Here is a 16138-nt window from a genome sequence, read left to right as displayed (position 1 = left end):
GTGTGTGTGTGTGTGTGTGTGTGTGTTTGCATGTGCCTGTGTGCCTTTGTGCCTACATGTTTAAAAGAGATGAAAAAGAATAAAGTGTTTACAGGCTATCAAACAGAAAGAAGTGTAATTCATAACAAAAGACATTCTCATACTGATTTTTAAGATCTTACCAATATTTTCACATTTACCCCCAAAGAAAGATTTTTTTTTTTATATGTAAAGGCAAATAAATGTAGTGTACTTCATCTTGCTCCAGATTCCTAGCAGTATTTTTAATCTTATGGTTTTCCTTGATGCAATCCTAATGGGAAAAGGAATTCAAAGTAATTCTGAAATGCCACTTTTTACAGCCACACTGCTCCCTGCCCTGACAGTACACCTCATCCTCGCCTTATACATCTCAGTCAGGGTATCTCAGCGCTCATCACCAGCAGACATGCTTATCCTCTAAACCTGTCTTTCTACCTTCCACTTGGACATACAATTAACATGCAATTTGCAATGACTGCCATTTCTCTTTTAACTTCGTGATCATCTTGTCCTTGCTCCAGTCTGCCCTGAATGACAACATTCAATCATCAAAACGGCACAACTTGTCTTGACCAGCTGACCAGTTTGATTTCTGATGAGCTAATACATCACCTGCATGTCAGTCACTGGGAGTGAGTTGCCTCAAAGCCCTGCTTCCCTGACCTGCCAACAGTGCCTGGCATCTTAAACCCGTCACTAGTGTGTCCTCACCACAACTCACCAAGCCACACCCGAAGCACAAGACGTGCGGAATCTTAACCTAGAGATCCTTCTAACACATACTTTTCATCACTTCCTTAAAGACGACCAAAAAATCAAGCAGATTTTTTTTCTAATAATTAATCATAATTACAATTATATATAAAATGATTCTCTAGCTTCAGTAAAGTATAGTTATTTTCTGGTTCATCTAAGATTAATGTAAGTGTACATACATCAGCAGTGGGGCCACGCACATTTGTAAATGATAAAATTGAATCCACTTTCCGTTATCCCTAGCACTACTAGAAAAGCTGATAGTCAATTTAAAATACTTCTAATTTTATAAAGCCCTTGTGTCAGTGGTGTTCATCTCCAGCCACCCCCTTCTTTGATGATAAAAAAAAGAAAAAAAAGAAAAAAAAAAAAAAAAAAAGTTTATACTCCTGCCCTGTTCGTTCCAGATTCGTTCTCATGATAGCGTAAACATTTCACTTTTAGAAGGACTATATACATAAAGACTAAAATCAATAGTTATTACGGTAAATGCAGTTCATCTGTACTTCCACATGAACAGTCATCAGCTGCCCTCTTCTCACTCTGCCGTGTGTCGCCAATCTCGTCAACATTCCACCATCTTGCCCGTGACCTTACTGATCCTATGCCAGACCTACACTCCCTCTCCTGCCTCCAACCTTAAGGCCTATGGTCTGCCCTTTCGACCATGCTAACACCTGGAGAGTTTATGTGTATATGTATATATATCTACATACATGTCCTCCTAGTCTACAACTTAATTATATCTGTATATATATAAAAAAAATCATCAGTCTCGGCCAAGCCTGCACTGATCAGTTACAGCTAAAATATTACATGGGGTAAAAATGAGGTCATACCATTACCGTTTAACACAAACAAGTAACAAATATTTTAAAGAAGCACAAACTTGAACCTTCATTATTAAATCATTTAAGGTCATTCATATAGCTTTATCTCATTTTACGGTTTTTGAAATTCACTTGTATCGTAGGTGATACGACCTTCTTTTTTACTCCTCACGTACTCACAAGTACAGTCCTGCAGACAAATATTTTGTCATGCAGATCATAACTAAGCCATAATTGAACATTTCTCTTTACTCATAATGCATAGCCAATGACACTCATTCCTATGACTCATGTCCTTGGCTACAATCTAATACATCATGCCTGGATTAGGGAGATCCCCCTGACTCGAAGAGATTTTCATCCATAACTGTGTTTGCATATGTACATACAAGAAGTTTAAATATGTAATTCCACTAGTGTCAGAAACGTGAAGTGAACTGTCACTTTAGGAGATGCCGTGTGATAGGTAATACTGTTACACACAATAGCTGGGCATATAATAATAGATATACCCTTCGGCACCACATGGACATCACTGAAAATGAAATCCCGAGTCAGAATGTTGCTGGGAGCGAGCCTACACTCAACCTTCATGTCAAAAACAATAGGGGCCTGATCTTGTTGGCAATGCTGTTACAAGGACCAAAGTGTCCGCACGTGTTCCCACTGGGCGTAGGCGTACGGGTTTTGAAGCTGCTGTTGGGATATTATTTTTCCATTGTCACCATCCCCCTGCACCACAATATGGCCATTCATCTGGGTAGCCTTCTGTGCTGGGATTATGGGCTTCCCACAGCTATCAAATTCATAAGTTTTCTTCTCCATGTGAACATAACTGTGGCTGTTCAAATGGCTCTCCTGTGCAAATCTTTTGCCACACTTTCCACACTGGAACTTCTTCTCCTCGCTATGCACATAACTATGGCTTGTGAGGTAGCTCTCCTGTGTGAAGCGCTTGCCACATTCACCACACTCAAATCGTTTTTCTTCACTGTGGACAAACCTGTGACTGCTTAGATGGTTCTGATGAGCGAAGCGCCTTCCACAGTCCTCACACTCAAATCTTTTATCATCATTATGCATGAACTTTGTGTTGACAGGATGTTTAGACCATTCTTGGTATTCAAATTTCTTAACCTTGTTATGCATGAACATGTGACTATGGAGATAAGCTTCTTGTGTAAAGCGCTTGCCGCACTCTTCACAAGCATACCTCTTTTCATCACTATGAACATATTTATGACACCTGAGATGGCTTTCCTGGGCGAAGCGCTTCCCACACTGATCGCAAATATATTTTTTCTCCTCAGTGTGCATAAATCTGTGGCTGTTAAGATGCATTTCTTGAGTGAACCTCTTACCGCAAATCTCACATTCAAACCTGCGCTCTCCATGCACCATCATATGACTTGTCAGGTGACTTTCCATGTTATATCTTTTTCCACATAATTCACACTCAAACTTCTTTTCATTGTGAATAAGCATGTGGCTGTTAAGGTGGCATTCCATCCCAAAACGTTTGCCACATAGACTACATTCAAAATTCTTTTCCTCATTATGCACAAGCATATGGCTGTTGAGGTGAGCCTCTAAATTGAATCTCTTGCCACAGGTTTCACATTCGTAGGCCTTGTCGGTGCTGTGGACGAGCATGTGACTGTTCATATGACTCTCCATCAAGAATCGTTTCCCGCACAAACCACACTCGAACTTTTTTTCATTGTGGACAAGCATGTGGCCATTAAGATGGCTCTCCATGAGGAACCTTTTCCCACACAAAATACACTCAAATTTCTTTTCACTGTGCACAAGCATGTGACTGTTCAGGTGACTTTCCATGTTGAACCTCTTCCCACAGATCTGGCACTCGTGCTTCCTCTCGTCACTGTGAACAAGCATATGGCTAGTGAGGTGGCACTCCATGTTAAAACGCTTACCGCATAACTGACACTCAAACTTTTTATCCTCACTATGTACCAGCATGTGACTATTCAGGTGATTTTCCATGGCAAACTTCTTGTCACACAGTTCACACTCAAAGTTCTTTTCCACACTGTGGACAAGGATGTGGCTGTTCAAGTGACTTTCCATGTTAAATCGTTTGCCGCATATGTCACACTTGTAGATTTTTTCATTGTGCACAAGCATGTGGCTGTTGAGGTGGCTCTCCATCGTGAAACGTTTGTGACACAAGAGGCACTCATACTTCTTGTCATTGTTGTGCACCATCATGTGACTGTTAAGGTGGATCTCCAGACTAAACTTTTTCTCACACAGATGGCACTCAAATTTTTTCACCTCATTGTGAACAACCATGTGGCTGTTCAACTGAATTTCCATGTGGAACCTCTTCCCACAAAGTACACATTCAAACTTCTTACCATCACTGTGCACCAGCATGTGGCTATTGAGATGACTCTCCATGTTGAAGCGCTTACCACACACTGTACACTCAAAGTTCTTCTCTTTGCTGTGCTTCAGCATGTGGCTGTTAAGGTGACTTTTCTGGCTATACCTCTTCCTGCATATTCCACACTCAAACTTCTTTTCGGTATTGTGGACAAGCATGTGACTATTAAGGTGATTCTCCATGGTGAATCTTTTGTCACATATTCTGCACTCAAACTTCTTTTCTGTCATGTGAACCAGCATATGACTGTTCAGGTAATTCTCCATTGCAAACCTTTTACCACACATGTGGCACGCAAACTTTTTCTCCCTGCTGTGTTCCAGCATGTGTCCATTCAAGTGACTCTCCATTGAGAAGCGTTTGTTGCAAACTTCACACTCAAATTTTTTCTCACGGTTATGCCACTGCATGTGACTTGTCAGATGACTTTTCTGTGCGAACTGTTTGCCGCACTGGTCACAGTTGTAGGGCTTTTCTTCAATAGTATTAACAATATTGTTTTCGTCTTCTGTTATGGGTTGGTATGTAGGTGCAGCAACAGCAGGCTGAACAGGGGCTGGTGCTGGTGTTCTTATCGACTGGTGGGGGTTACCATAGTACACTGGAGCTGTCTGGATGAGGGCCTGTGCCCCAGTGACCACAGGGTGATTGATCCTATGATATTTGCCTGGATAGGGAATGTGTAACCCTTCCATTCTGAAGATAGAGTGATTCATCGGAGCGAGCTCATGGAGGACGCTAGGTTAAAGGCATGACCATGTACATGGTGGGTCCGTCATCGTTGCGTCTTGGCGGTGTGCTGGGCTCAGTGTCGCTCCTGATCTCGTGTTGAAACGTCGACGTGTTCTTGTCTGAAATAGATGGATTGTATTAATTTTTGTTTAGTCCTGCAGTGTGTGGATGATTCTGCAAGCAGTGTAAAGTCGCATATCCCCAGCAGACACTGCACCATCACCTCCGAAACAGCACATACCAAACAGGTCAAGAATATCCCCTTTACGATCAGTATCTGATCTGGTGTAGGTGTTGGAGTGCAGCACCATTCTCTCGGCTCCTTTCCCTGTGGTTTGTGCCCATTTTATGAGTTAAATTTTAAGCCACCTTATTAAAGTTGGTCACAGTTCAGCCGTCTGCTAGTCGAGTCGGCATGATGGGAAAATCAGTTTTAAGTCAGTGCAAATAAAAGGATTCTAATGAGTATATATGGAACTACCTCTTATTATTACATATTTAAACCTTTCTCGTATGTCCGCAAACACAACGCACATACATTTATACAAGTGCATATGGACTTCATACTGTGTATTAATGTGTGTCTAGAAAGACTGCTGTTGCAGAAGTGTAGGTATGTATGTATGCGCATATACCACTATATACACGCCTACACTAGTTCAAAGAATCCAAAGTCAACCTTAATGATTGCAACCTCAAAGTTCCACAAACATCTAGTATCAGTTTCCTTATCCTGGCCTGTATTTCACTATAGCATATAAACAAGATTTTGCAATATATAACAGTAAAGGTCATATAATTTTTTCTGTTCTTTTTCATTGATATGGACTAACATTACACTGTTCCTGGCATTGTCTGCCAACTGTCTGTTTTGCACTAAGTTTGGTTTATAGTTTTCCTGTGCAACTCAGAACATTCTGCATGAGCATGTTTACATGAATCAAGCTCACCTTCATACATTGTCTCTCTCTCTCTCTCTCTCTCTCTCTCTCTCTCTCTCTCTCTCTCTCTCTCTCTCCTCTCTCTATCTCTCTCTCTCGTCTCTTCTCTCTCTCTCTCCCTCCCTCTCCCTCCCTCTCCCTCTCTCTCTCTCACTCTCACTCACTCACTCACTCACTCACTCACGCATGCACACACAATGTGTATGTAAATGTGTGGTGGATTTACATACAGAAATCACAAGTGTAAACACACAAACACAAACAAACAAACACACATGCACAAAGACACACACACACACATGTAAATAAATATATGTATTTATAGTTATATAAATATATATCTGTGTGTGTGTGTGTGAATGAGAATGTGAGAGAGAGGGAGAGAAGTAGAAGAGTGGGGGGGGGGAGGGAGGGAGGGAGGGAGGGAGGGAGAGAGGAGAGAGAGGGAGGAGAGAGAGAGAGAGAGAGAGAAGAGAGAGAGAGAGAGAGAGAGAGAGAGAGAGAGAGAGAGAGAGAGAGAGAGAGAGAGAGAGAGAGAGAGAGAGAGAGAGAGAATGTATGTGTGTGTGTGTGTGTGTGTGTGTGTGTGTGTGTGTGTGATTACATGTGGGAGTGTGTGTTGGGTGGTGTATGTGTGTTAATGTGTTGTGTTGTGTGATTACGGATGTGTGTGTGTGTGGTGTGTGTGTGTGTGTTGTGTGTGGTGTGTTTGTGTGTGTGGTGTGTTGTGTGTTGTGTGTTTGGTGTTGTGTGTGTGTGTTGTGGTGTGTGCATGTGTGTGTGATGTGTGTGTGCAGTGTGTTGTGTGTGTGTGCATGTGTGTGTGCTGTGTGTGTGTGTGTGTGTTGTGTGTGTGTGTGTGCATGTGTGTGTGCACGTGTAGTGTTGTGTGTGTGTGTGTGTGTGTGTGTGTGTGTGTGTGTGTGTGTGTGTGTGTGTGTGTGTGTGTGTGTGTGTGTGGTGTTGTGGTGGTTTTGTGTGTGTGTGTGTGTGTGTGTTGGTGTGTGTGTCTGCGTGTGTGTGTGTGTGGATCTGTGCCTGCATGTGTGTGCATGTGCATATGTGTTAATGTGTGCATGTGGGTGTGGGTGTATGGGTGTGGGTGTGGGTGTGGGTGTGGGTGTGGGTGTGTGAGTGTGTGTGTGGGCATCCGTGCCTGCATGTGTGGTGCATGCGTGCGTGTGAGAGTGAGAGTGAGAGTGTGAGAGAGGAGAGAGAGAGAGAGAGAGAGAGAGAGAGAGAGAGAGAGAGAGAGAGAGAGAGAGAGAGAGAGAGAGAGAGAGAGAGAGAGAGAGAGACAGAGAGAGTGTGTGAGTGAGTGTGTGTGTGTGTGTGTGTGTGTGTGTGTGTGTGTGTGTGTGTGTGTGTGTGTGTGTGTGTGTGTGTGTGTGTGTGTGTGTGTGTGTGTGTGTGTGTGTGTGTGTGTGTGTAATATAATATATACGTATACTTCTATGCTCACACAAACTAATGTGATTTGCTTGTGTGTATTACAACATAATATCAATCTTTGTAAGTTCCTTTCCTTTAGTGATAATTCTCTGTCATGTGGAATCTACCTTATTTGCACAATATTGCAAGTAATAGTAAAGATGGGTATTATAATTTTTCCTTGATGTCTTAAAGCAGAGTCCCAAATCATTTATTTATTTTATATGAACGTGTGCATTTTCACTTTTTATCTTGTGTGTTTAGCTCATCTGCTTATGGTATTCTTGATCATTCAATTCCTTCTTTCTTAAGCCTGTGTTGTTTTTCTTGCAAGTGTTGGTTTTTAAATAAATAAAAAAAATTCTGTAATGCCGATATTAACCAAATAAATATTTTCCCCTTTTCCTATTTATCTAATAGCCATCAGGTTCTTTTGTGGTATATAACACAAAGACAGATTTTGTTTTCTGTGTGATATAAAATTTTATTAAACAAAAGATATACATGATTTATGATATTCTTTCAGATTTTTATAACTTTTCTCCCAGAGAAATTCAAGTGTTACGTCATTCACAATATCTGAAATTCTGCAACATCAATACTTGTGACAAAGTAAACCATTAATTACCATTAATTTTTAAATGTGAAATGCTGAACTAAGCCCAAGAAAAAGTTAAAGCTACATAAAGCCAATGGAACAAGTGCCATTCATAAGGTCCTGCCCTGCACCCTGAGACAAGGCAAAGGAGCATTGCTAAATACATCTACAAGTTCTTCAGATCACTTGTTTCTTTTGAAACTGATTGGATCTGTTATTTATACTATGGACTAACATTCATTCAACATTCATCCAGCACCAACTAATCCCTCATGACGTAATACAAGAATGCCTCAATTTATTATAATAATAACAGTTACGGCTCTATTAGTGTTTGTAAACTACCAGTTAACTATCAATAACCTCCAAACAATACTACTCCCATAATCCCCTCTTGTCTACAGATCAAATTTGCAATGTAGACATGAAATAAGCCTTTTCAAGAAGTGAAGTCTCACTCAGGAGATAATTATTTTTTCTTTTTTTAGCTTAACAGGCAATGCAATAAAATGATTATAATGATCTCTTCACTATTAAATATTCTTTGTGTGTAAAATGAGAATGGAAATGCAGTAATCACACCCCATAACATGAGACTTCACAACCATCAAGGCTACATTTAATACATACAAATATATCATAAGATCACATTCCATATATGAGACCTATAAAGAGTGAAAACTAGCAAAGGGTGATAAAGGTATGATAAAGAGGACTGAGTTCCAGGCTAAAAGTTTTGTGATGGGTGTCAGGGTGCTTGAAACAGGGGCCCTTGGAGATCACTGTCCTATCGTACATGCTACCGGGGGTCTGATCTGAAGGATCCCTTTGACACAAGTGACTTACTTAAGTCTCGTGATGGTTCTAAATGCTGAATATAAGGATAAATATATAATATCACTGGTAAAAAGATCACTGAAGATGTTTTCAAAGCACCTACTGATACCCCCTAGAGAGACTTAGAATCCCTAGTACTGCTGGCTTCCACTACATAATATGCTCTCAGTACTAGGGAGGAAAACACTAAGTTACACCTTGAGGTATCCAAAGCCTATTTCAATACAGTAACAGCTTAAGTAATATTGTGTTTATGCTGAGCCTCCATGGTTCAACAAGGGTCTACCCTCATAATAAGTTACTTGGATCATTTGCAAGGTTAAAAGTTGCATCAACTTTCTACAGCCAAGGCAGATATCACTACTTTCAAAGACTAATCACAATACCTTAAGGGACTTGGGTGGTCCCTCACTATTATCACTTACCTCTTATTAAAGATAAATCATGATCATATGAACTCAGTTTTATATATAATTAAAGTTGCTTCATTATACAATTCATAATTGCTTCTTTTACATCATAATATTAGATCATTTTACTTATTATAAAACATCACTAGGTCATTTACCTACTTAATCCACACCGAGCTTTAGAATATGGAAAAAGAGTAATTCCAGTATCTCCACCTTTGTGGCAAAGGACTACTATACAGAATTCCTCCAACAGAGGTTAGTCAATCACATTCCATACACTGGATAACCACAGTCGGTTTAACCAGCAGATCACTCAAGACAACCACCTGTCTCCCTAGCTGAAGTACATCACTGGATAAACAAGGCGTGTACAGGTATGACAATGTACAGAATATCCCCATGCCGTACCATATACACTAAGTTTTAACACTGCATACCTAAACTTGACTACAGTGACCATAATGTCCGTACGTGTTCCCATTGTGCATAGGCATACGGTTGTTGATATGACTGTGGAATGAATAGTTTCCCATTTTCCTCATACTCAATCGGCTTCTTATCAGTCTGCTCCAGGAAGTGGCTATTAAGCTGGTTACTCAGATTGGTGTTAATTTGCGCTGTCAAATTTGTGTTGATCTGAGCTGTAATATTGGAGTTTAGTTGCGCTGTTAGATTCTGGTTAATCTGGGCTGTCAGATTGCTGTTGAGTTGAGTACTGAGGTTGGTAGGCAACTGGTTGTTCAGCTGCATCTTCTCAGGCAACTGCTTCTGAGACTCATACAGCCTCCTCTCACTGTGCACAAAGCTGTGGCTATTGAGGTGACTCTCATGTGTGAACCTCTTCTTGCAAGTTGGACACTCGAACTTCTTTTCTTCACGGTGTACAAAACTGTGGCTGATGAGGTGGCTCTGGTGAGTAAACTTCTTGCCGCAATCCTGACACTCATACCGCTTTTCCTCAGTATGAACAAACCTGTGGCTGTTGAGATGACTCTTCTGGGCAAACCTCTTCCCACAATCATCACACTGGAACCTCTTCTCATCATCATGAACAAACCTTGTAGTGTTTGGGGGCACCTTCTGAGTGAACCTCTTGCCCCACTCTTGACACTCCAGTTTTATTTCCTCATTGTGCATGAATCTATGACTGTTGAGATGGATTTCTTGATTGAAACGCTTTCCACATATCTCACACTCAAATCGCTTTTCTTCACTGTGCACAAACCTGTGGGTGCTTAAATGGCTCTCCTGGGAGAACCTTTTCCGACAAATTTCACACTCAAATCTTTTTTCCTCACTATGTGCAAATCTGTGGCTATTAAGATGACTTTCTTTACCGAATCGTTTGCCACAAATGTCACACTCGAACTTTTTCTCGCTGTGTACAAACATATGGCTATTAAGATGGCTGATCATATTGAAACGCTTTCCACATAGGACACACTCAAATTTCTTCTCATTGTGCACAAGCATGTGGCTGTTGAGGTGACTTTCCATGTTGAATCTCTTACCGCAGAGCATGCACACAAACTTCTTCTCAGTGTTGTGAACTAGCATGTGGCTGTGAAGATGGCTCTCCATGTAGAATCGTTTTCCACAAGTCTCACATTCAAAGTTTTTCTCACTGCTGTGCATCAGCATATGACTGTTAAGGTGGCTGTCCATGTAGAACCTTTTCCCACACAATAAACACTCAAATTTCTTCTCATTATGGACCAACATATGGCTGTTTAAGTGACTCTCCATGTGGAAGCGCTTGTCACATAAAGAACATTCAAACTTCTTATCATCATTGTGCACTAACATATGGCTGTTAAGATGGTTCTCCATGTTAAATCTCTTGCCGCACAGCAGGCACTCAAACTTCTTCTCTTCACTGTGTACAAGCATGTGGCTATTGAGATGGTTCTCCATGTTGAACCTCTTCCCACAAAGCAAACACTCATATTTTTTCTCCTCACTATGTTTCAACATGTGGCTGTTGAGGTGACTCTTCTGGCTGTACCTCTTTTTGCATTTTCCACACTCATATTTCTTTTCCGTGTTGTGAACAAGCATGTGGCTGTTAAGGTGATTTTCCATAGTAAATTTCTTGTCGCACAACTTACATTCATACTTTCTCTCAGTCATATGCACAAGCATATGACTGTTCAAATAGTTCTCCATTGCAAATCTTTTACCACAAGTCTGACACTCAAACTTTTTCTCTCGGCTGTGTTCCAGCATGTGACCGTTAAGATGGCTTTCCATAGAAAACTTTTTTCCACAAATCTCACACTCAAACTTTTTTTCCTTGCTGTGCCACAGCATATGACTTGTCAGATGACTCTTCTGTGCAAACTGTTTACTGCATTTGTCGCATTCAAAGGGCTTCTCACTGGGTTTGGCTTCAATCTCCTTCTGATCAACCTTTAGGTTTGGTTGCGATGGGAAGTTTGAATAGAGAGACTCACTGTTGTGCACAAGGGGTTGTGCCCCCACAATGCCTGCCTGGTTCACAGCATGATACTTTCCTGGATATGGGACATGTAGTCCTTCCATTATGGAGCAGGAACTCGAGATCTCGTTTGAGCCGTTTCACTCATTCCAAAAAAATTCCAATCTTTTCGCATAATTCGGTAATCTCACAACTTGTTGTCTTGCTATTCGATGTTCAACTTCAGTTTTGTACTCGTGTCGGAACATCAGTACTCTTGTTTCTGAAACAAATGTTTCCTGTTAGCTCAAGTTAACATACACTACATTACACAGGATTTCTTGAATAAACAAAAAATACATTTCTTTCAATGAATACACGATTTCACATTTCAAGATTTTTGCTCAAAACATGATATAAAAGACAGATATACAAAATATACATATATAATTCTTATAGATGTGGGTGTATTGTATATTTAAGTGTCAACATATTAAAAATCATACAATCACAAACACACCAACAAACACAAATACAATAACATTGGCACATACAAAAAAAAAAAAAAAAAAAAAAAAAAAAAAAGCAAAAGAAAAGAGAAAAGAAACAATAAAAAATAACAGTACTAAAATAACGATTAAAAGGTTAGCAGAAACACATACGAACACAGACACTCATAACTTATATGCACACTCTTATAACACACAGTTATGCATAAGCTCATAATTATACACATACTATTACCATACACCAATGCATACTAATACCGACATTCACAAATATTTACATAAAGTATATGAACACGTTTCACATACACATATAAATATAAATATAAATATAAATATATATATATATATATATATATATATATATATATATATATATATATATATATATATATATTATATATATATATATATGTATAAACACATGAGAGTGTGTATGAGTATGAGTATGTGTGTGTGAGAGTTTGCATTTGAGTGAGCATGTGTGAGTGCATGTGTATATGTGTATGTGTATATGTGTATGTGTGTGTATATGTGTGTGTGTGTGTGTGTGTGTGTGTGTGTGTGTGTGTGTGTGTGTGTGTGTGTGTGTGTGTGCGTGCCTGTGTATGAATGCGTGTGTGTGCATGTGTGCGAGAATTGAGCGAGCGAGTGTGTTGAACTCTTAAACAGCCACAATTACACAAGAACCACTGCATAGGCTTGTTCCAGGCCGAGAAGGACATCTCTCAGACACTACACCCAAATGGATTCTTAAGGCAAATTCAGACAAGAATAAAAACTACACAAAAAGACAGGATCAGATCTGCCGCATATCCTTGTCTGAATTTATTGTCACTAATCACTTCAGCTTTATAGTGATAATGAATCATAAGAAATTTGAAATATAGTGCTTAGTGTTTTCCTTATTACTGTGGCTTGTTTACTTATCATTATTATTATTAAAAGTAGTTGCATTAGTATTAGTATCATTAGTGTGTGTGTGTGTGTGTGTGTGTGTGTGTGTGTGTGTGTGTGTGTGTGTGTGTGTGTGTGTGTGTGTGTGTGTGTGTGTGTGTGTGTGTGTGTTCATGAAATATATATATATTTCTATGCTCATACAAACAAGTAATTATTTGTGCACGTCTTTATGTGCAAATGTGTATGTGCATATCTGATCCGTGCTACACTTATACATTCATATATAATAAATCAATAACAATACCTATTCACCTCTGTCAGTGTATCTCCCACGTGTGTGTCTGTGCGAGAGAGTAAGAAAGTAAGAGTGAGAGTGAGTGAGTGACTGAGTGAGAGAGAGAGAGAGAGAGAGAGAGAGAGTGAGAGAGTGAGAGAGTGAGAGAGTGAGAGTGAGAGTGAGAGTGAGAGAGAGAGAGTGAGAGAGAGAGTGAGAGTGAGTGAGAGTGAGAGTGAGAGTGAGTGAGTGTGTGTGTGTGTGGTTGTGACTGTAGGTGTGTGTGTGGTTGTGACTGTAGGTGTGTGTGTGTGTGTGTGCGTGACCGTGTGTGTGTGTGACCGTGTGTGTGTGCGTGACCGTGTGTGTGTGTGTGTGTGTGACCGTGTGTGTGTGTGTGTGTGTGACCGTGTGTGTGTGTGTGTGTGTGACCGTGTGTGTGTGTGTGTGTGTGACCGTGTGTGTGTGTGTGTGTGTGACCGTGTGTGTGTGTGTGTGTGTGTGACCGTGTGTGTGTGTGTGTGACCGTGTGTGTGTGTGTGTGTGACCGTGTGTGTGTGTGTGTGTGTGACCGTGTGTGTGTGTGTGTGACCGTGTGTGTGTGTGTGTGACCGTGTGTGTGTGTGTGTGACCGTGTGGGTGTGTGTGTGACCGTGTGTGTGTGTGTGTGACCGTGTGTGTGTGTGTGTGACCGTGTGTGTGTGTGTGTGACGTGTGTGTGTGTGTGTGTGTGTGTGTGTGTGTGTGTGTGTGTGTGTGTGTGTGTGTGTGTGTGTGTGTGTGTGTATGTGTGTGTCTATGTGTGTGTGTGTGTGTGTGTGTGTGTCGTGTGTGTGTGTGTGTGCGCGCGCGTGTGTGACTGTGTGTGTGACTGTGCATGTGTGTAACTGTGTGTGTGTCTATGTGTGTGTGTGTCTATGTTGTGTGTGTGCTTGTTGTGTGTCTATGTGTGTGTGTGTCTATTTGTGTGTGTGTCTATGTGTGTGTGTTATGTATGTGTGTGTGTGTCTATGTGTGTGTGTGTCTATGTGTGTGTGTGTGTGATGTGTGTGTGTGTCGTGTCTATGTGTGTGTGTGGTGTTCTATTTGTGTATCTATGTGTGTGTGTGTGTGTGTGTATCTATATATGTGTGTGTGTGTGTGTGTGTGTGTGTGTGTGTGTGTGTGTGTGTGTGTGTGTGTGTGTGTGTGTGTGTGTGTGTGTGTGTGTGTATCTATGTATGTGTGTGTGTGTCTATGTGTGTGTGTGCGCACATGCGTGCACTTGCGTGTAAATGGTATGCATATATGGTTATTATAATTACATAGATAAGTCTATCTGTACCTATATGTGTATATGTTCACAAATGTACTGTTTGTCATTGTAATGATAAATATATAAATAAAATTCACAGTATTTTTTCTTCATATGAAAAGTAAGCAAACTTAGCTTTACAATTTATATCTTCATACTTAGGTAGATTTACACAATATAATATATTAAATAAAAGCTAATACCAAAGTTAATATAGCTATCTTTACACTGCTTTCTCTGCCTTGGAATTCAATCTTAAACTTCATGCATTCATTTTAGACTAAATAATGTATGGATTTTGTGTGTAAAGTTTCTGCATGGATTGGAGGCAGTCGGGTTTTGCTTAAATTCGTACGGAAAGTTTTAAGTATGAAGAACGATCAAACGTTGGTGGTGTCCCATTGTTTTCTCCAGGAATATTTATTCTGGAGATTGAGGGGTTAAGCAGGGGTAGGGGTCAGATGGGAGAGAAAGGAGGGTAAGGATTTGGACAGGGGAAGGGGGGGGGCGAGAAGGGGAGAGGCGGGGGCGGGATGGGGGAGAGGGTTGGGGATGAGAAGAGCGGGGGAGCGAAAAATGAGGGAGCAGAGGGAGTAATTTTGGGAAACCGGGAGGGGGTAAGGGCGGGGGAGCTGGAGGGGATAAGGGCGGGGGATCGGAGGGGGGAGGGCGGGGGAGCTGGAGGGGGTAAGGGCGGGGGAAGCTGGAGGGGGTAAGGGCGGGGGCGCTGGAGGGGGTGTCGTGGTGGAGGTTACCATTTCTTCGTTGAGATTTTTAGTGTTTGCTTATGAGTTTCCACAAGCCATTCTCCGCTTTTGTGTCTTCATTTAGTTGTTTTTTTATGAATAAAATCAGTTATTTCCCCTGTGTTCTTCTGGTCCTTTTTCTCCTTTTGTTTCTTTATTTCCATTTAGTTTATCTATCTTCTACTTTTTACATCACTTTTTTCGCCTTTTTTATTTCAATTTATTTGTATTTATCCTCTACTTTTTACTAATTTTTTTATAGCTTTTTTTCTTGTGTGTAACGAAGAGCAGGAAGCACATTTATAGTTTTTTATAGAAGTGTTCATCCTTCGTTCATTATATATATTATCTATATATATATATATATATATATATATTATATATATATATATATGTGTGTGTGTGTGTGTGTGTGTGTGTGTGTGTGTGTGTGTGTGTGGTGTGTGTATATATTATATAATTAGTATATCTATATATATATATATAGATATATATAGATATAATATATATATATTACACTGTATATTATATATATATATATATATTATTTATATATATATATATATTACATATATCATATATCGATTACATATTATATTTATATATATATATATATATATATTTATATACTATATATATATATGCACGTGTGTGTGTGTGTGTGTGTGTGTGTGTGTGTGTGTGTGTGTGTGTGTGTGTGTGTGTGTGTGTGGTGGCGTTAATAACTAAAATATGCATTTTCCCGATACAGAAAATAGTGTAGTGAATCTTTTAAATGTAAAAAAAAGCATTACAGCTGTGAAAGATTTTAGAAACGTTTATTTCCTAGTAAATACCACGGTGGGATAAAGTCTGCGGTATTTACATGCCATTTCACTACATCAGCCAGTTGCTCCCAAAAAGAAGGATGGGGGTAGTTTTTGAACGCTATCCCATTTATTTCTTGTTCTTTTTCATTTTATGTCGATTTAACGCCAAAGCAAGATTTAACGCCCCAAAGCCCTTGTATTTTTTGAAAAATAAGGTTTTGGCA

The 16138-nt window shown here is 40.1% G+C and overlaps 2 protein-coding genes across 2 annotated transcripts; both read right to left on the bottom strand.

The window, feature by feature from the left end:
- Positions 1-1122: 1122 nt before the first annotated feature.
- On the bottom strand, positions 1123-4890 carry LOC119572212 (zinc finger protein 493-like). Its single transcript, XM_037919189.1, has one exon. The coding sequence runs from the start codon at positions 4731-4733 to the stop codon at positions 2241-2243; it is 2493 nt and encodes an 830-aa protein (XP_037775117.1). The 5' UTR covers positions 4734-4890; the 3' UTR covers positions 1123-2240.
- A 2689-nt stretch (positions 4891-7579) lies between these two features.
- Positions 7580-11700, bottom strand: LOC119572211 (zinc finger protein 708-like). The gene has a single exon (XM_037919188.1). The coding sequence runs from the start codon at positions 11508-11510 to the stop codon at positions 9417-9419; it is 2094 nt and encodes a 697-aa protein (XP_037775116.1). The 5' UTR covers positions 11511-11700; the 3' UTR covers positions 7580-9416.
- Between the last annotated feature and the right edge of the window lie 4438 nt (positions 11701-16138).

The sequence above is a fragment of the Penaeus monodon genome, chromosome 4 (genome assembly GCF_015228065.2).
Source record: "Penaeus monodon isolate SGIC_2016 chromosome 4, NSTDA_Pmon_1, whole genome shotgun sequence".
NCBI lineage: Eukaryota > Metazoa > Arthropoda > Malacostraca > Decapoda > Penaeidae > Penaeus > Penaeus monodon.
This window is presented reverse-complemented; position numbering and strand designations above follow the sequence as displayed.